General features: G+C 38.4%; 1 protein-coding gene across 3 annotated transcripts in view; it reads left to right on the top strand.

The window, feature by feature from the left end:
* The first annotated feature begins 745 nt into the window (after positions 1-745).
* The window catches only part of LOC139984172 (uncharacterized), a 73,551-nt gene continuing 53,376 nt past the window's right edge, over positions 746-20,920 (top strand). The window contains exons 1-7 of one of the 3 annotated variants that reach the window (XM_071997941.1): positions 746-979; positions 15,079-15,334; positions 16,595-16,615; positions 16,859-16,879; positions 17,818-17,930; positions 19,730-19,797; positions 20,585-20,784. In XM_071997941.1, the coding sequence (XP_071854042.1) occupies positions 953-979; positions 15,079-15,334; positions 16,595-16,615; positions 16,859-16,879; positions 17,818-17,930; positions 19,730-19,797; positions 20,585-20,784 (706 nt within the window). In that variant the 5' untranslated portion in view covers positions 746-952. Of the gene's footprint in view, positions 980-8,617; positions 10,236-15,078; positions 15,335-16,594; positions 16,616-16,858; positions 16,880-17,817; positions 17,931-19,729; positions 19,798-20,584; positions 20,785-20,920 lie in introns of those variants that run through there. The other 2 variants (XM_071997939.1, XM_071997942.1) reach the window with 2 other exon arrangements.

Here is a 20,920-nt window from a genome sequence, read left to right as displayed (position 1 = left end):
CTGTATGTACTGATTGTACACTAGTGTCTAATTACCGACGGTAACAAGCTGTGTGTGTATTTTCTGGGATCGATGGTGGTGTCTAACACTTCTGCTACACCTCATTCGCATTTGGTCAGATTACCGGCATGAGACGTTTCTTTTTGCGCGAGTCTTCACACCCTTTAAGACTTGCAGTTTAAACGCAGTTATGGATTTTAAGCGTTGTTTTACCCGTTTGCTTCTTATTGTTTTTTACCTATTTAGGTATCTGCTTTTATTGGTAATGAAAGCCATATTTAGGGAAACTTTGGACACTAACTTATAGCCTATTGGTAATTGGAACGAGTTGCCATATACAATTTTAAAATTGTTATTATTTCATTTTTTTTACATAACAATAAACTACAAGTGAGTGACAATGGAACAACTTGAGAAGTGGATTTGACGTATACCAACTATTCACAACACTGTTCCGTCCACTAACCCCAATATAGGCATTAGGCCACGTATAGGCAACCGACGAACTCATTGGCATTCCAGGCTCGAAACAGAGCCCATTCTAGAACAAATTATACAATGACTAATTCATGTTAATCACAGTGCACGTAAAATAAATATGCGTTTACGAGGTATTTGGAGTGACGTTGTTTGTGTTAGTCAATATTGAAGGCCGTACATTTTCTTAAAAGGTGACACGAGCCTTTGTGACGTAATTGGGTACAAAGTTTCCCACTGCCAAACAGAATATAAGATCTAAGAACTTGTGGTGAACTCGTTATATAGCACATATGAACGAAAGCGTCGTTAAGTCAACCTTTGTGAGTCCTAAGGAATTACCTACATTTGTCTAATAACGGAATACCATAACTACGACTGTTCGTATAACAGGAACTTCCTTTTCAATAGCTGACTGAAAAGTTGGACGCGGCTGGCTGAACATTACTATTTCTTGTGTATAGGTGGTGTGGTGATGGAAATAGATAGGCCTAAAAATGAGGTAAGAGTCGAGGGAATATATACTATGTACATTATAGACTGATGCACATAGGAGGGATTCTAAGCTAATATAGAAAGTTTAATTTAATTAAAGGTTCATGCATATATATATATATATATATACATATATATATATATATATATATATATATATATATATGCATACATGTGTATTTATATATATATCAATATATATATATCAGGGTTCTGCCGCTGCCGGTCGGCGCCGGTCGGGCCCGACCAACACTCTGAATTACCGACCGCCACAATCTGCCTGAGTGACTTTTCCGACCGGCACTTATTTTCGATAGGAACTCCAAACACAGCTCCATAGCCGGAGGGTCGAACGTACAGAAACAATCTGTTTGAGACCAGGGGAAATCCAGTTCATAACTGTTCAAATTCAAAATATCCAACACATCACAGTGTCATACTTAGTAAAAATTACCAGAGTTCCGCATTCCAGACCAATGACTGTTTCCGTTTCCAACTCCCGATCGTACTTTTGATAGTTTCATTTATATCTATTTTTATCGCGCGAGACACAGGCACTATCCAGCTAGCTAGTACACATACGGCCGTTAACCTTCGTAGCGGGTGAATTTACATCATATTGCATTAGGCACGACCAGCGCACTCCGCCTCGTAGTGACTATACGTGACGGCTACACGAACTAGTCAGCCATGTGCACGGTGCATTGCTATTGCTTTTTAGTATACTTAATAGGCACCACCGGCTGGTCTGTACTCTGGTGCTCCAGATATTTGTCCTAACTTTTTTCATTAATTATGAAAAATTCCAGACATGAGATCTCATTTCAAAGCTGTCTATATGTGGCTCAGAATACTCGGGAAGGGCCGTTTCCGGCCATCTGGGGGGTTTCCAAAACCCAAAATTTTCTTGTACGCTCCGCGCCAACTGATGGTGGCGCTCCGCTTAGATAGTCCTGCCGGCACTCAATCTACCCTGGGCAGAACCCTGATATATATATAAATAAATATATATATATATATAATTGGTATATATAATTTGGTATATATAATTGGTATATATAATTGATATATATAAATATACAATAGTATAATAATATAAATAGTTATGGATAAAGTTACGGTACATCTTCGCCAATACGACAGGACACTTAAGCCTATACGCATACAATTATTTTGTAAATAACTAAGTACAAAATAACCGATAACTAAAACCAAACAATATTCAATATTTTCTACCAAGTCTTTGGGTTTGGTATAGACGTACTGTAATAAATCAAGTATATACGCTATAACTGCAAAACCAGCAACATGGCCCCGAGGAAGTAAAAGAACAATTGAAATATCATAAAAATTGTGAAATGAAATTTCATGATTTTCTTAAGATATAGGCTTTCCTTACTTTCAGTGCAGATGTACGTATATAGGACAAGTCTATGTTGAATATCGGATTTTAGGCGAATGTTGGTCATATGCATGTAAAACAAATGATAAGTTACGTTTATATCTATTACTTGAAATGGTCGAGAACAAAATGTTTCACATTAGTGTATGTAAACGGAACTGGATCCAACCGTGCATTTATGTTGTATCTGTAAAATTCTCTATTACTTCCTTTATAGGAAAGATATTATTCACAATTCCATTCGTCTAAAAAAAATCAATAAAACCGTGTCGGATCCTTTAGTTTTAAATTTCCATTTTGAGTGGCCAATATAATGAATCGCTTTTTATCGAAACATGTATGTATTTTAGATCCTCCTGCAAGCAGGAACTCGCGAAGAAGCCATCATTAGCTTATCAAAGCCGCAAGCTGACCGAAGTCGGTCTCTTATATTCATATTTTAACTTCCGTGATTATGAATTGTCAATTTTCAACAACTCTGTAACTGGACGACATACATTAATCTTGGAGTGACTCGAACTCGGGACCTTATGATTGAAAGGCACCGGCGCTAACAACTGAGCTAACACTCCCTAAGATGGTGTTATACATTCTCCTTCATAATGATAATGTAATAATAATATAAACATTGAGAGATGTTTATTGATGTATACGGGCTTCATATATCTGTACAATTTGGTACAGAATTATTAATAGTAATATAGATATAATAAAAAAAAACTAGTTTATTGTCGACATGACGACCTGTCCTTTATTTTAACTTTATCCTTATGGCGAATTAGTTGTTTATCCATGATACTTTAATTCATATAGTGGAAGGTGTACATATAGTGTTTGCAGAGCGAATAATCTGATGGCTGTTTCTCGAACAACCTCAAAGAACATTTGGTCGACTGACGTTAAGCTTGCTTTTTAGACATCTTGGAAGACACTAACAAAATCAGTTTAAACGAAAATGCCTAAAAAACTGTTAAGTATCTTCTCCAAGTTTTAAAGCGATTCAGAGAAATGATGAAATTAACATCACCTCTGCATCATGAAGTATGAAAGTGTTATCACTCTTTGAATATAAACAAAGCGAAGTTTTAACGGTTAATCAATCGAAATATGCAAATTCTAAAAACTCACTATGGAATGAAGTGCGATTTTCACTAATGTAATATATATGCTATGAAGACGTAAGAGTATGTTTGTGTTATAAGCATATATGCCATAGATTTTAATGTCAGATGAAAACTATATAAGACTCGGTGGTTTGTGTGCTGTCATCACAAGATATAACGATGAACAATGGCTCATCACTGTTATAAACATAAACCATCTTATAAATTGAAAGTTTTCTGCAATAATTAAGTTTCAATCATTGAGCAATTATTGAGCAATCTAATTAATATACTTAGATTGAAGAAAATGTATTTGTGGGTTCACTTATCGCGCGAAACAGAAACATTTTTGAAAGTTTTGAAAGAGCTGGTATGGAGATACCATCATCTGATGTGACGGCAGAGATTTTGTCATCAGTAGCAGCCATTTTGGTTTGTCTTCATATAAACCAGGGTTTCCCTATACTTTATCCCCCCACGAACCCCCTGTGGATGTCAGGGTTGTCCACGAACCCCTAACTTCTTGAGACACGATCTGAGTCATTATTATACTATAATACACATAACAGTGCTTCGTAAAAGATCAAGTTCATAGTGTAATATTGTAATGAAAAAAAACAAGAGATGAACAAATATTCATTTGGAAACTTCAATCAGATCAGCTCTTTATCTTCACGACGTACTGTCATGCGGACACCAACTTCACCAAAGTCATTCGGCCCGTGTCTGTTTCATAATTCAGTTATTTATCACATGCACGGTACGGTACTACTATGGCCACTGGCGGATCCAAGGGGGGGGCCCCCCTCCAAAGGTGAGCCAAAAAGTGTTTCCGAACATCCGCTAAATCATATGATTGGAAATTAAAAAAATCGAGAGGAATAGCAGTGACCAGACTAGTCTAAACCTTTTCGTTTTCTGGTTTAAAATTAAATGCAGAGCTCCCAACTGACCCGCAATTCGCGGGAATTAGACCCGCATTCTAACACCCAAACCCGCTGACCCGCACAAGCGTCCGAAAAAAACCGCATTGTAATTGTCAAGTATACATAAAAAAAAATGCATCAAATTTTGACTTAGCAACCATCATTTCTTTAGCATTTAGCATAATAGAGTATAAAACCTCCTTTACAGCATCATTTGAACCTCAAATTAGCCTATATTTCTTTTCATTGGGGCGAGCAGCGAACATTTTCATGCCACGGGAAAGAATGAATTATCACTTACTATTCAATTTATTGATGTTACACACAAAAAAATGCATATTTCTCAGAAAATTTTGGGTGACAAAAGCCTTTCTAAGTGCCACCATTTTACATGTAGGCATCACCAGGATTCAAAAAAAAAATCAAAAGGGGAGGGGGACCCCCTCCCCTTATACCCCTCCCCCAGGACAGAGATTCGTGTCATGGACCAGCATTTGCCTTCTCAAGAGTTGGGAGCTATGTAAATGTATGAGCATGAGGATTTACTGTTTAACACAATTTTGCAGTTACAGGCGGGTTGTAAGAAATTTATAACCTATGAGAAATAAAATTTCTTGAGAAAGATGATCCCAACTTTGTTTCATAAATATTTTAGAAAATTACACCTGGGAAACATTTTTTTTTAGAAGTAAATTAACATCACCATTGTACACTTTTGTCGCACCAAATTGCATCAGAGGGCATTCAGCAATAGAAAATTTTCCAAAGGGGAGGAGGGCACCCCCTCCCAGTTTCGGCGGAACCGGGGCGGCTTGGGGGGCTCAGCCCCCCAATGAAAAAGTTGAGGGGGCAAATGCATGATAAGCCCCCCCCCCCCAATATTTACCAAGGTTCCGAAACGTGCATCTGCCCATTTTTAATGCATACTTGTCGATCTGTCCGATGCACACGTATACTATATAGGTGTAATAATTTTAGTAATTGCTGGGGGACCCTCAGCCCGTCCCCTGGCTATAGACCACATTGTCACCCCAACCGCGTCTTCACGCCCCGTGAAAAGTGGAAGAAGTTAGTGTGAGTACCGGTAAGCGTAACACAACTTCGTCTTAGGCCAATGACTTGCCTCATTTCAGCCAGTTCTCCAACATCCCCTTACTTAGTGGCGGAGCGTCCATATATACAGTCAGGGGCGGATGCCCCCCCCCCCTGACGGACTCAAATGGACTGCTGGCGCCCTTTTCAGCTTTTCACTACTTTTTTAGTTATTCGCGATTATTGACTATTTTATTGCGCTCTCATATACCTATTGACATTTGTCATATTCTGTTGGTGTAATTTTCCGACAAAATGGCGACGACACCTATTTATTCTCCGTTTATCTGCAAATTAGTAAGGCCCGAAAGGGTGATTTCCTGCAATCTAGGGAGTGTCTTTACTCAAAAATTTTCTGACCGCTCCGCGCCAACCTGTGGTGGCGCTCCGCTTAGATAGTGTCCAGAGCCGTATATTGGCTCTGATAGTGTCGAAAGCGCCCCTACAGACTATTTTTGCCCCCCCCCCCCCCTGACCAATACCCCGAGCTCCGCCACTGCCCTTACTACACTCAAAAACGTCTTTGCGAGTACACTTCGAGTAATAGCTACTCTCTTATTAAAACACCATCGAATATACAAATTACAATGTTTTTACAGACTTTCGTGCAATCTGAGAAATTGCAGGCTTGAGACCCATATTCTAGGGGTAGGTATTCGAAGCATAAAACACTCGGGAAGTGCCGTTTCCGGCCATCTGGGGGTTTGAAAAAAACAGCATTTTCTTGTACGCTCCGCGCCAACCGATAGTGTCCACACATTAGCACCCCCAATAATTTTTCCGTTCCGCCGAGCCTGCCCCTCCCCTTAGACCCCTCCCCCATATCACCCTAATTCCACTTTGGCCCCTCCCAAACAAAGGCCCTGCATCCGCCAGTGACTATGGCAACATATGCGTATGGAACGCGAAAAGAGTTTATCGAATGGTACGACTTTTGTACTTAATTAATTATATATGTCAGATTTTAGTTCAACAAAAAGTACTCTAGTTTTGACTTTCAGAAACGTCTCACGAACCCCCTGGGATGGACTCACGCACCCCATTGTGGTTCATGCACCCCAGTTAGGGACCCCTGCTATATAGGCTATAAGCCTGTAAAGGCTATTAGCTTGTATCATAGCCTGTTTGAAGGCTTTAAACATTTGACAATAATGACAATGACAATGATTGTAATATATATGAATTCAACAAAGTAACATTAGATGTGCCTTATGCTGAAATGCATTTGATACTTAGCGATACACGTTCCTTTATACATGCCATGAACTATACTTGAACTTCATTATTCGCATACATATCAAACTTTTTGAGATATTGAATTAGAACTTATTTTATTCCCTAGGGAATCTTCTGTGCTAGACTTGAAACCACAAATCTGGGAAATGTTATGTTTCCTGAAAATTTGAAGCGCGAAGAAATTTGACACGTTAGAGCCTTTACACAGAAAATTAAACATGCTGTCGTTCTGATTTCGTCAGAGAGATACCGTTTTTGCTTCACTACCGTTTTGTGAAGCGGGGGGGGGGGGGGGGTGAGAGTAGGCTGCCAAAGAAACTTAGCTGATCCAAGTTATTGGTAATTGGTAAAAGTGGAAGTTTTCCCAAGCCTGAAGTCCTGACTGACGTGTGCACTTTTATGAAACGTTCTTCACGACAGATACGGGAAAACTAATGATGTATCTTTAAGGACGTTGTGACCAGTCGGCAGCTCCGATTGACAGCTCAAACGAATACTGTCGTAGTGAGTCCGAATCTGCTATGTCTGAGGAACGCTTTGCTCGGGGAGCTCATTACCTGGGCTCCCCACTGCCCCCCCCCCCTCATCTCTGCCCGTCCATATATTTTCATACCAGTGTTAATACAGCATATTGTAAATATATGACGTTAACTAATCCCTTACAACAGATGGATCATGTTAAATATTTTATTTAAAGTCACGGATATACTTGGGAGAAATATCCTATAAATTTGCTGATGTTTGATATATGATTGGTGGAAAATGTGTTTTGCAAAATGTATTTATTTGTTCTCAAGAAGTACATCGTTCTTCAATAATGGTATTATTGTCCTTCACGTGCCTTCTAATTTCTAATCTCGTTTGATTGAGATCATGAAATGGTTTATTTGATAATAATGGTATAATGTTTTGAGAACTACTTCACATGTTGTGATACTGTCTACAATATCCTGTAATATTATGACATCAAAACGGCCAAGACATTGTTGGGTAAAATTGCCTCTCAGAGTAACATTTCACAGGTTTACTGAAATCTTATATAACATGTGTTAGAATACTCCCTTTTTGCCTTTCATGTAGTTCAGACAGTATCATGCAAAAATAACAAGTTTTAACGGAAAATCTTCTCCCAATTTGTAATACATATAAATCAGAATGTCTGCCTGATGAAGTTATGCTCAAGTCCAGATAAATTTAATATAATTAAATTTCAGTTAATCAGTTTTTCTTTGATAACAATCATGCTAGAATCGAAGTGGTATAGAACACCATGTTGTATTCATTTTTTTTTTTAAAGCAGCCAGCAACCTGTGTTCCAAAACAAGGTGGTAAAATTATGTATTTTGTATTCCATATTCCGATCCTCACCTGTAAATTCATGCAGTTACACTATGGCGAACGAAAACTGCATAATATTTCTCTTTAATAAAGGCGCACTGACTTGGCCATTTTTAGCCAGGCTAGGAGTAGTCAATTACAATAACATCGCCCCCCCCCCCAGTCGGGCCGATTTCTGAATGCATTAAGACTACTGTAGGCCTATAGTTGTTACGTTCATGTAGTAACAGTCTGTCTGTTTTAAATGTCTTGCTACCCCCCCACCCCACCAAGGGAAAATGATTAGATAACGCATTTGCGTTCGAGCGCATTTATTGAGGAAGGGAGAGGTGTGGGGAGAGGAAGTGAGGTGGGCTTACTGGGTAGGGGGGGGCATGGGTTACGATGGGAAGCATGGGATCATGGTGGGAGGTAGGGAATAGGATTGACGGAAGAATATGGAATAGTAAATATGTGAGGGGAGGGTAATGGTAGGGGAGAGTATGGGAAGAAGGGTGAGGGGATACGCCTTGCAAGTACTTGCGAAAGGCTGCAGTGACTAAAACCATGTTTATTCTGATAAGTTTAACCTATTCAGCTGGTAATAGGCTTATAGCTCGAAAGTGTTTAAACAGTGATGTGTATTGTCAAATACTAGTCTATTCACTTCATGAGAAATCTCTCATGAATAACAGCATCATCACACAGCTCCGTCAAGGTTTACTGAACATGTATAGGATGCCTTTACGATTACAAGTAGTCCTACCAGTGATATCTGCGGCATGAATTCGAGCACAGTCGTTAAACCATTTCTGCAATAGAAGACTTGTGCAGACTCTTATGCATTTTGTATTAGGCCTATATATAGCGATCCATGCCGGTTTCTTTCTCACGGAAGCTAAGCTGAGGATCATTTGGTCAAATTTCGTTGTAGGCCTACTAGTACAACAATCATTCATAGCCTTGTTATAAGTCTATAGGCTTCATGTAAATGGTAGGATATAGCTATATACCGGCAGTATAGGGTCTTTAGTAAAGTAGCCTACCGTACGTAACGTACGTTCATCAGAGTCGGGGAGACATTCGCTTCACATGCACTATTTGGATTCATATATTTTCCGTGGAGCTATATAAAAATAAAAAATAAAACACAGTGGAGACTGCAGGAAGCGGAGATCAAACGAGCCCGTGTTTATCACCAAATATATTTCCTTCCTAAGCAACGAGGTCTGATCATTTCTTTCGACCGGTTTAATTCTTTCTTCAGAACCATATATATGATTCCATTTTGGACAGTGTACTTAAACTGGTCTGAATTTTGCACGTCGGACAGGACTTTCAGCGAATGGCATAGGTTATATCAATTTGACCTGACCAATTTAGCAGATTGAGAAGCAACCTCGGGGTGAATCAAATGACCTCTGTTGCAGATCAACTGAGATGATATTTGGATGCGTTGTATCATCCGTGCTTGATATATGTTTTATGTCAACTTACTGTCACCCCCGCAAGCGTATTTGTCAACTTAGCAGGTGTCGTCTTCAAACTTCTTTCTTTCCGAGGGTTGTTTTAATACGGTTTTACTACGGTTGCGAAACCTTTCTTTTCCCTTCTTCAATAAAACGTCGTAACCAATTTGGTTTCGATTTACAAAATGCTCATGAGAGTAACGTTCGAAAGACTTTAGAGGAACATGCTGAAACCAGAACGATAGCAACAAACAGTTACATTCCAGATTCACTTTTGCGTTGCGTTCTCATTTTTTGTGCCATTTTTTTGAAGAAAAATAAAAAGAAAGGAGTTACACAAATTGTAGTAAGCAGTTCTTAATCCCAAGGCCTCGAGCTGACCCCAAATTCGAGGAACATTTTGACGATCGGTGTTCTGCCATGATTTGGTGATAAGCACGCTCGGCCGACATTGATCGGTGCCTAGTTTTTGGTACCCGTGTATCTACCAATGAGTCATTGAGTCTGCATATATAGCAGGCTAAATCTGTGATATAAAATAATCCAGACGACCATTGCAAGAAATAAAAAAATCAAAGATGGAGTTTTGAATTCGAACTTTTGGATATTGTGCGGCTCTTTAGGGGAAAACTATATTGAAGTCTTTTTTTACCGGTAAAAGGTGCGCCAAAGCTATTTAACAATGTACGGAAGGAATGCTTACATGTGGTTCTACGAGGTACGTGAAGCCTATATTCTTCGTCATGGCGACGGAGAAGTCCTTCTAGGGAAATGTGTCATATATACAAGCATATGCCTTATGTAATAATTATTCACCAACAGGTGACACATAGAAGAAGTAGGCCTATAGCAAAACGGCTGGATTGTAAATGCATCCTTCAGCCCGAAGGCTGAGATGACATATAAATTATCAATTTGTGGTAGTAAGTGCATTATTATTGTAATTATATCATGTTGTACATGCACAATGGCATAACGACATCCCGAGCAAGAGTGTTATATGATTATGTGTAATGTAGGCTGATAGGCCTTTATGCGGCACACAAAATGTAAGTGTAGCCTACAGTTTATGCCATTTGACAGGTTACGTTAGTGCTCCGTACATATAGACAGGCCCATACAATGGTGTCATTTATTATAATACGAAGCGCATTTGTCATCATTGAAGTCAAAAGTCAAAAATATATAAAATAGTAACCCTCACATCTATCTATGATAATAATGCATATCCGCATCTTATTAGATGCACATGTATATGGCAAGCCATGTGGGACAAACACCGCATAATATATCCGCGTATTAATTCGAATATATACGCGTATTAATTCGAATATACATGTGTTGTAGCCTACATGTGTAAAGTTTCGCTTTTTGAAGCGATCTCGCAAGCCCGCCAAAACATTTATCGTTGGTATATGTTCACAGCAAGAGCGGAAATGTTTTTTCGTGTATATTCTAATTAATCCGTGCATATATTGGATTTAATCCCCATATGTATTTTATTTAATACATGTATATATTCGAATTAATACGTGTATATACTCGAATTAATACGTGTATATATTCGAATTAATACGTGTATATATATTAGAATTAATACGCGGATATATTTAAGCCATATGATTGGCTAATAATATATACGCGTATAAATTCCAGTATGATACGCGGATATATTATGCAGTGTTTGTCCCACATGGCTTGCCATACATGTATAGTGTGATCGGCAATGTATACCAGCATTTGTCAGTACTGTAGCCTACGTTTTATAATTATTAGTTTCTCTCTGAGGTCGTGGTCGACATGTTGTCTATAGCTTGTGTAGTATCGTGTAGGCTAGTAGTAGTAGTGTAGTAAATTTGTGAAAAATGTCCCTCGTGACAAATTAGGGCAAATAAATGACACATCTCGGAAACCACATACTGTAAGACAACAGACGTTTTACTCAGTGGTGGGTGGCCTGAATTCATAAAATAAAAAGTAGGCCCATTGATATGTTAGGCTATGTCGTCTCTGCGGAATCCAACAATAATGTATGCCGGATTTTGCGTGACGTCGAAGCTTTCTCTTTTGAATTTCGATTGAGAGTCAATACTTGTTAAAATATGGAAAGCAAAAACCATTAGAAAAAAAAATAGCACAGAAAAAATAGTTACGGAAACAACGTACATGGAAAATATGGTGTCTCGCATCATCGTTTTTAGCAATATAAACTGCCGATTCAAATGTATAAAACCGCCGATATATATACACCATAGGGTGTATACGGTAGGAAATTGCTTTAGTATGCATGTAACTTTGATGCATGTGTATAGATGTTGCACTGTTTAAGTCTATAGGCTTTAGAAGTGTAATAAAACACCTTGTTATTCGATGAACACACGACGACCTTTATATGATCTACTACCAATATGGGTGTTTGGTGAACGGCAGGGAGTGACAGTTCGAGCTGCAGACGACGATACCAGCCGCCCCTCAACCCTTTGGGGGCATATGAAATACAAAACTTTCTGTGGAATTTCGCAATTTGTACTTTCGATTCACTCAGAATTCATTGCATGCAAACTCTATGAAGAAGTTTAACTTTCGAAAAAGATGAAAATGAAATAGAAAGTTTGCTGAACTTACTCGTATGTGATCTTGTTTGGTATATATCGGGTGGCATCAGCTAGGCCTATAAGCTTATTATACTAACATATTATATGTATTGGGGAATTACGTTCCCAAATACAATAACAAACTGACTGAAAAAGTACAGCAAGTATTGATTCGAGCAATTTGATATTTTGTTTATAAGTGCTTTAAATTCCATCCAACATTTTGAATATTTTGCAATGATTAGTTCGTTTGCGAACGATGGAAAGTACACTAGCTTTAAGTAAATTCGATGAACCTCTCTTTGTTAATAAAAGTAGGCCTACATTGTGCTTTCACGTAATTTGTAATCATGCTCTTTCTCGTTAATTGTAACTAGACCATACCTTCATCCTTTTTTTACCAACATCAAGTGGCCTTTTGTTTACAAAAACAAAACCCATTCCAATACTTAATAACAAAATGATGTTGTGGCACAGACTATACGCACACGATTCATGCTGTTGCATATCTACATACTAAGACGAAAGGCTGCATTTTATTAGAATATTTTTATCTCTCTTTTCATCCTCGTTTTGTTTCCGTTCAATTTCTCTCAATTTAAATTTAAATTTAGATTGAATTCTTATTCTATAATTTTAATTAAATTCAATAAATTGAAATCCTCAAATTGTTGAGTGTATATATAGAAGAAATATGTAGTGGTGACGAAAAACATACAAACACACACGAACAAAAGGGAACAAAATATTTGTTTGTTCATAAAATTCCGTTGTGTTTTTTTCACCTGTTCCTATGAAACTAATTATTCCCTATGACGTCATTATGAAACCTTACGTAATGCGACATGATTGTGGCCTTGACTAGTCGAGTTAATAAGTTAATATAAAACATGTATAAGATTGCGGTAAATGCAAATACTGTGTAGATAATAGATATATGAACGGTGGTCTATGTGCTGTGTTACTATATAAATTTTGTAAAGACTTAAAGATATGATTCCAGGGGCGTAGCGAGCGGGGGGGGGGTGTGGGGGGGTGTCACACCCCCCAATAATTTGGTCGCTGTCGGCAAATTTTGGGTCTGTCGGCAAAAGGAGAAAAGGTGAAGAGAGCGGAAGGGGAAGAAAGAAGGAAAGCTGAATAGAAAAAGGAGAACGGGAGCTTCTTCCGTGCCAAATTTGACTTAAAATATGCACCAGATTGCATCTGAGGACGTTCAAACTAATTTTTCCAAAGGGGAGGGGTAGACCCCCTACCCTTAGACCCCTCTCCCATTTCAGTCACCACTTCCAGATCCGTCGGCAAATCAAATTTGACTTAAAATATGCACCAGATTGCATCTAAGGACGTTTCAAAACTAAAAATTTTCCAAAGGGGAGGGGGACACCACCTCCCCTTAGACCCCTCCCCATTTCAGTCACCACTTCCAGATCCGTCGGCAAATCAAATTTGACTTAAAATATGCACCAGATTGCATCTAAGGACGTTTCAAAACTAAAAAATTGCCAAAAGGGAGGGGTACACCCCCTTCCTCTTAGACCCCTCCCCCGTTTCAGTCACCACTTCCAGATCCGTCGGCAAATCAAATTTGACTTAAAATATACACCAGATTGCATCTAAGGACGTTTCAAAACTAAAAATTTTCCAAAGGGGAGGGGGACACCACCTCCCCTTAGACCCCTCCCCGTTTCAGTCACCACTTCCAGATCCGTCGGCAAATCAAATTTGACTTAAAATATGCACCAGATTGCATCTAAGGACGTTTCAAAACTAAAAAATTGCCAAAGGGGAGGGGGACACCACCTCCCCTTAGACCCCCTCCCCCATTTCAGTCACCACTTCCAGATCCGTCGGCAAATCAAATTTGACCTAAAATATTCACCAGATTGCATCTAAGGACGTTTCAAAACTAAAAAATTGCCAAAGGGGAGGGGTACACCCCCTCCCCTTAAACCCCTCCCCCATTTCAGTCAACACTTCCAGATCCGTCGGCAAATCAAATTCTCCACACCCCCCCCCCAACAAAAACCCCTTCGCTACGCCCCTGTATGATTCCTGGTTTTATGGAGATGAAAGTTCATCCAAGTGGTATTAATTCTACAGACGTAAGTGTCATATTTCATAATAATACAGGCATTACCGTATGATATAAAAATATCTATAGGTGTTTACCGTTTTTAATATGTTGTCATTAGTGGAGCAGTTTATACGAAGGGGTACGCTTGAAATCTATGTGTAAATATATATATATATATTATGTTGCATAGTCATTTGCATGTGTTAGGCTGTTGAAGTTATATACAAAGTATAAGGCATATCATACAATTTTAACTGATAAACGGATAGATTTATCTATATATTATATGATAAGGCCATGCATGAGAATAGGGCGAACGGGTTAATTTTGCGGTGCAACTCGAATCACATTATATAGCAAGTGATTACACTACGTTGGTTTCGTATATACTTTCAGTTGGTTCCATGTTATCAGGCATAAGTAATACGTTCAATGTATAGGTTTATATTAGCATCGGAGAAATTGACGGAAATGTCGATTGTGTTATACGTACAACGATACCCGACTAAAACAACAAATTTCTATCCAGTAATTTTTTTTATATTTTTATTCATGGTAATATTTGGTCATGCCATCCTTTAATAATCGTCAGTATAATATTGGGCCCACATTTGCGGCTAAAATTGCTAGCTGTAGTTAAAAAAAGGATCCCGTACTTTCCTATGTTTAGGCTTTGGCCCTCCACATTACTCCCAGCGATTAAGGGTTGTTAAACTAGACACTTAAATGTCTCATGTGTGACGGTCAAATGCTTGTTGGTCTTTAATGGGTGAGAATTAGCTGATTCTCCATCATCGGCTTGGGATCAATATACTATGATGATCTTAAATCTAAGAGATTGAATAAGCAGACGATTGAATTACACGGCTAAAACATTGACATTTTCACAGGGAAATGGCGAACACGGTGCTAGATGTAACCCCGCCTATGAGGCTGATGAACCAATGGGCGATCCTGTCTATGCAAACGGACAACTTAAATTCGTTCAACCTCGCAATCAAAGACCGTTTGAAAGGGAATCTGTTTATCGACAAGATAGCAAAGAACACGAAGGAAGAGTCCTGGCTCGCGCATGCGCAGCTACTACGGTGTTCGTTCTTGTCTCCATTGTGATAGCAATTTTGACAGTGTTTATTGTTTTATTTGGTAAGTGTAAGACCCTACGGCGTTCCATGAGTATACGATGAATATATAAACATATATTAAATCAATTGGTCCATGACACGCACGTATATAATCTCGTGCAGCCAATGCCATTGTACTATATATGTACTCGATTCCTGTTCAGACTCAACCGGTGTCTGCTGGCAATAAAATTACGTCTATTTGAACAGGATGAGCTATATGAATCTAGATCTACATTTCAATATCATAAAATTTACATGAGATAATTCGACGACATTTTCAAGTATAGCCCAGAGTGAAAATTAATATTTGATTAACCATACTTTAGAAGGAAAAGAATAAAATCCCCCCCCCCCCCCCCGTTATGGGAAGTTGATCTCTGTTCGTAACTTAATCGTGGTTTGCGTTTGTTGCGACACATATACCGGTGCTGTGGCCGACTGGATAAAGGCGGTGGCATTTGAAGCAATGAGACTTAGCAATTGGAGGGTTCGCAGCAGCAATAGTTTGAATCGGTACAGTACCGGTACGTGAGTGAATCTTAACTAAGCGTCACAGTTTAGTCAACAACAAATATATCTGTTCACCATGCAAGTTTCAGTGACGTCAATAAACTCATTCATGTTTTGACATTTTAAGACCCGTGCATGTACCTTATTATTCGTCTGATTGTGTATGTCTTCCAATTTTCCAAGCGATTGTTATTATTGATGCAGACAATGTGATTGGCTGAAAACTCCGTAATTGAAAACCTGTTAGGCAAAAAAAAAAAAAAATCGCGGGGGGGGGGGGGGTGGGGGGAGTATTACATCAAAGTGCAATCTACGGTTTTCCGATCTTTTTAAATTCAAAAGATTCAAAATTTGAGTAGTAATGTTGAATTGGAAGCCACCCGACGTCTAAGTTGTTATCCATAAGCCCTTGTGGGTTTCTCCCACATTTGTGGTCGCTTGAGCGTCGTAAAAGTAACTGATTGTTATTATTATTATAATCATTATTATTATATTTATTATTATTTTTAACTATATTTATTATATATATTTTTATTATTATTATTATATTTATTGTTATTGTTGTTGTTATTATTACTACTATTATTACTATTATACATCATACCGTAGTGAGGTTTGTATTCATACTGCTTCCGGTACAATTTTCTCCCGTTTTCCACCGATCATATTTTAATCGTTTCAAAATTATTTTACTCGTCTTTTACAACAATTCTTAATCAATTTTCTACGATCGTAACGTTTTCATAATATCCTTTCTCTATATCTACAGTTTTGGACGATGAAATACAATGTAAGTAAACTTGTGTGATTTGTTTAATGTTGCCCCTGAACTGTACTGTTGAGTTTTACACTGTACCTCACTCCCATTTCTCTTCCCCTCTTCTCACCCCTCTCCCCACCCTATCATCCCTGTACCTATCCGTCTCTCTCTCTTGAATCGTATACTTTTGTTATACACATAAGTGAATCATTATAGCCGCTGAAATCAGTTGCAATCTTTAACAAGGCTGATCTATTTTTATGTTTTCAACAGATCGTGACGTGCTAATAGTTGGTAAGTATTACAAAATAACGTTATCACAACGTTATCACAAACGTTATCACAACGTTATACATAGACACGTTACGAATTCATAGCATGAGGAACGATAGGACATTATGAAATTACCTATATCGCATCACAATTAAGCTGTACCAATACGTTGTAACAAGGTAATGGTGTCATAATTAATGGGAATAATGGGTGAGACGTAACGTTAAAACAACGTTGAAGCAAGGTCAAACATTGTTCACAAGAACTTTCTGGGACACCCAAAGATTGAGAGCAATGAGATTTAGGTCACGTGATTCGATCAATCCACGTTCTCACAACGTTATACATATAAACGTTACAAATTCGTAGCATTAGGAACGATAGGACATGGTGTTACCTATATCGCACCACGATTAAGCTGTACCAATACGTTGTAACAAGGGAATAATGGGTGAGACGTAACGTTAAAACAACGTTGAAGCAAGGTCAAACATTGTTCATAAGAACTTTCTGGGACACCCAAAGATTGAGAGCAATGACATTTAGGGGTCACGTGATTGATCAATCCAATTGAAGGTGCGTGGGGCTATGCTCGGGTTTATAGATTCATCATTCGAACCCGTCTTCCCACGAACTTACCCTTACCTGCCTCTTCGTAAATCAATATACTACGTGAAAAGGTCATATGTAAATTGTTTGATCGATTAAGGTTCATATTGGGACAATTTTAATCGAAAGATTTGAAGGAAAAAAATCTCGTAAGGTACGAGTCGGACCCGGGTACTTGTGACTTGGTGTAATGTATGTTTATCGCTGATTGAGAGTAAAATAAACACTTCCCCTTCCCTTCCCCTTCCTCCACTTCCCGAACCCTTAGGCCTCTCCCACTTTCCTTTGAGTTGTGAAAACGTGAAGGCCTATAAAATAAAGCAACTCTCTCTACGTTTTCCCTGCCGTAGGTTTCTCACAATCCCAAGGACAAGTAACGCTTACCAACGAAACATGGGACGACGATTTTAACGATTCCTCATCTGAAAAATACAGGGCATTAGAGAATGATTTCAAAGAGGCGGTAAGTACATTCTGTGTGCAGGTTCTATGATATTAGAGTGGAACCGACTTCCATTAAATCCAGGGTGTTGAAAAATTTGTAAGGAGTTGTAATGATGTAAGTTTGGTTTTAGTTCCCTTTGTTGACTTCATGCATATATACCCCTCAACAGACAGTAAACAGTACATATGGAGTGCGCTGCATGCATGAATTCGTTTCATTATAGGAGTACTGATTTGTTTTTTCATCCTATTTTGCATCATTCATCGAAAAAAGGAGCAACGTTCTACGCATAGTAATTAATGACGTCACGTTATCACACCCACCAGGTACCACCCATCATTACTAGTTCTCGAAATGCTATTAATGTGCCGCACGGCTATTTATTGGGACCGTAAATATGGTTAATAATATGGTTCATAAATAATAATCATAATCAGGTAGTTATGTTTACGACGACTAAGCGACCACGATTGTGGAAGAAGCCCACGAGGGCTTATGGATTACAACCTTCACGTCGGATGGCTTTCAATTCAACATTTTAACTCAAATTTGGAATCTTTTCAATTTAGAAAGTCATTTCAGATGGGAAAATCGCTGATTGCTCTTTGATTTAACCCTCGCCCCCCCCAAAAAAAAAATATATGACCCGGCCGGGGTTCGCCCTGCTAAGCCTCATTGCTTCAAATGCCCAGGGCCCCTTTATCCACAGCACCGGATTCATATACAAATAACGTCTGTTAAACTGAGTGTTGAGCTATACACGTACTCTGCTTGCTATTGGTTTGCTTTAGTTATTGGGGATGAAGGGCGTGTGTTGTTTGCAGTAAATCCATCACTTGTATTTGTTTCCACTGTTCAAATATTACATGGTTGGAATCGTCTGTGATGTCTGAATTATACCAGTTCAAACCTTCAAGTTGCAGGAAACTTCGCTATATGAATAAACTTGTGATGAATATAATAGCATGATGTTTTGTGTGTATACTATTTTGTTCGTACTTTGTATATAAAATTGGGTATGCTCATGGCACGACACGAGATAAACTAAACATGTAATCGTTTCGTTTCTTTAAATTTAGTTATGTTTATTAAAACCAACTTGTGTAATCAATATGCATATTCATGAAACCAAGCATAAAGAGACTGCTTAGGATATATGACATCAATAAAACATGCAGATTCTTTCCCGGCATGACGTCAGAGTTCAGAAACTAAAACTTCGTGGCACATCCTCAGACATAAGGTTTTACGCTAATTCCTACAATCATGTACTCCAAGCTACCTAGCTCACGAAACTATATATGCTAGTCTGTTTTGCAACGGACACAGTTCAGTATCAACGGTGCCCACTAACTCATACTTCCAAAGCCTTTATATACTTTTGCATCGCTCGTCAAAGCACATCTTTCCGACAGTGTGACAACTACAAATGAGCTACTGTTTGATATATACTGTTAGCGTTGCATGACTTACCAACAAACTTACGGCGTTCCGTGCTTTGAACGCCCAAAATGTGATATGATGAACTGCATGGTATAGCTACACTATATATACTGGACAACCATTCGACCATTTTCTTATAAAGGCCTACATGTGACGTAAAAGATATGCAAATGACAATGAACCGTAAAAGTCACAGATATGAGATAGTTTCCCTACTTAAGATATGTCATTTTGAACCTACTTGTTACTCATCGTTACAAAGTTAATAAAATAATTGTTTTTCAGGCATTGACGGACGTGCAGCCTATTTAGCGTTCAGTTGCAGTGGGGGGAAAAAACTTTCATAATTTCCTCAATTTTTTTTTTTTCAACAGATGGATTTTACTTACAAAAGAAGTAATTTAGCTGGTGCTTATAATAGCACAGATGTTAGAGAATTTCGGTAAGCAAATACGTACTCCGAGAATATTCCAATAGGTGATTTGAACTAGCACTATAACGTTCTTTAAGGTTTGATATAATATTAATATCTGGCGCTCTCGAGCCACCACAGACAATTATAACTGGCAGGGAAAATAAATGTCAGCACTAGTTTATAGGACTACTGCATAATTCTATTGTGTTACAGTGATACTAAGGAAACTAGTTGACAATTGCATGGTTTTCCTTTGATTTTTTTCTTATGTCTTTTGATTTGATTGGACTGAACGTCAGCGTGGGGAGAGTAACAATAAGGATATATAATAGTGCATTGGCTGTCTATCTAGTTATGCTTGTCTCCATATACTTCTCTACCCATCCATTCATAGGCGTAGGAGGCGGGGGGGGGGCGGGGAATATTCGGGCAATATGTTTTCGAGATTTTTTCGGGCATCTACTGAAAGAAATATAAGTTGCAATGATGTATCTAAAGGAAATCAATAGTTTAAACAAAATCTCCTTGTTAATTAAAATAAAGTTCTAATTCGCCAATTTCGGTAATAACATGGCAAATGATTGTACGTAATTGGCATGCGATGTAATAACCGATGCTTGCCTATATGACAGTATACATTAAGATGTTGAACGCGCGCGGAGTACGCGCGAAAAAAATTGGTTGTTTTTTGGGCAAGTCGTTACAGCCCCCCCCCCCCCCCAAATCATATTATGCTCCTACGCATATGCATCCATTCATCCTTATCTTTCCATTCATCAATATTATCTATCGTTATTATTTCTTTGTGTTTAAGGCAAGGTAGTGTAATAGTGGAGTTTACCGTCTATCTCAACGGACCAACTCCTTCCGTAAGGACATTGCCTGCGAATGCTGACGATCTTCAACAACAAACAGAAGATGCTATATCTGCTGACATCATGGCTGTTCTGAATTCGGAAACAAACGATGGAGTGTTGGTTGAATTACCAATTGTTAATGCAGATATTACTAAAGGTAACATTCAATTCCTATAATCCACCTGATAAAAGTGCCATCTATTGTGCTGCATAATATGAAAATTCAATTAAATTGCAATATATCTCCGTGATTAATACAAAACAAATTAATCAAGAACCATGAACATACGAAG

The sequence above is a fragment of the Apostichopus japonicus genome, chromosome 17 (genome assembly GCF_037975245.1).
Source record: "Apostichopus japonicus isolate 1M-3 chromosome 17, ASM3797524v1, whole genome shotgun sequence".
In the NCBI taxonomy this organism is placed as follows: domain Eukaryota; kingdom Metazoa; phylum Echinodermata; class Holothuroidea; order Aspidochirotida; family Stichopodidae; genus Apostichopus; species Apostichopus japonicus.
Note: the sequence above shows the minus strand (reverse complement) of the source record. Positions and strands in the feature narration are given on the sequence as shown.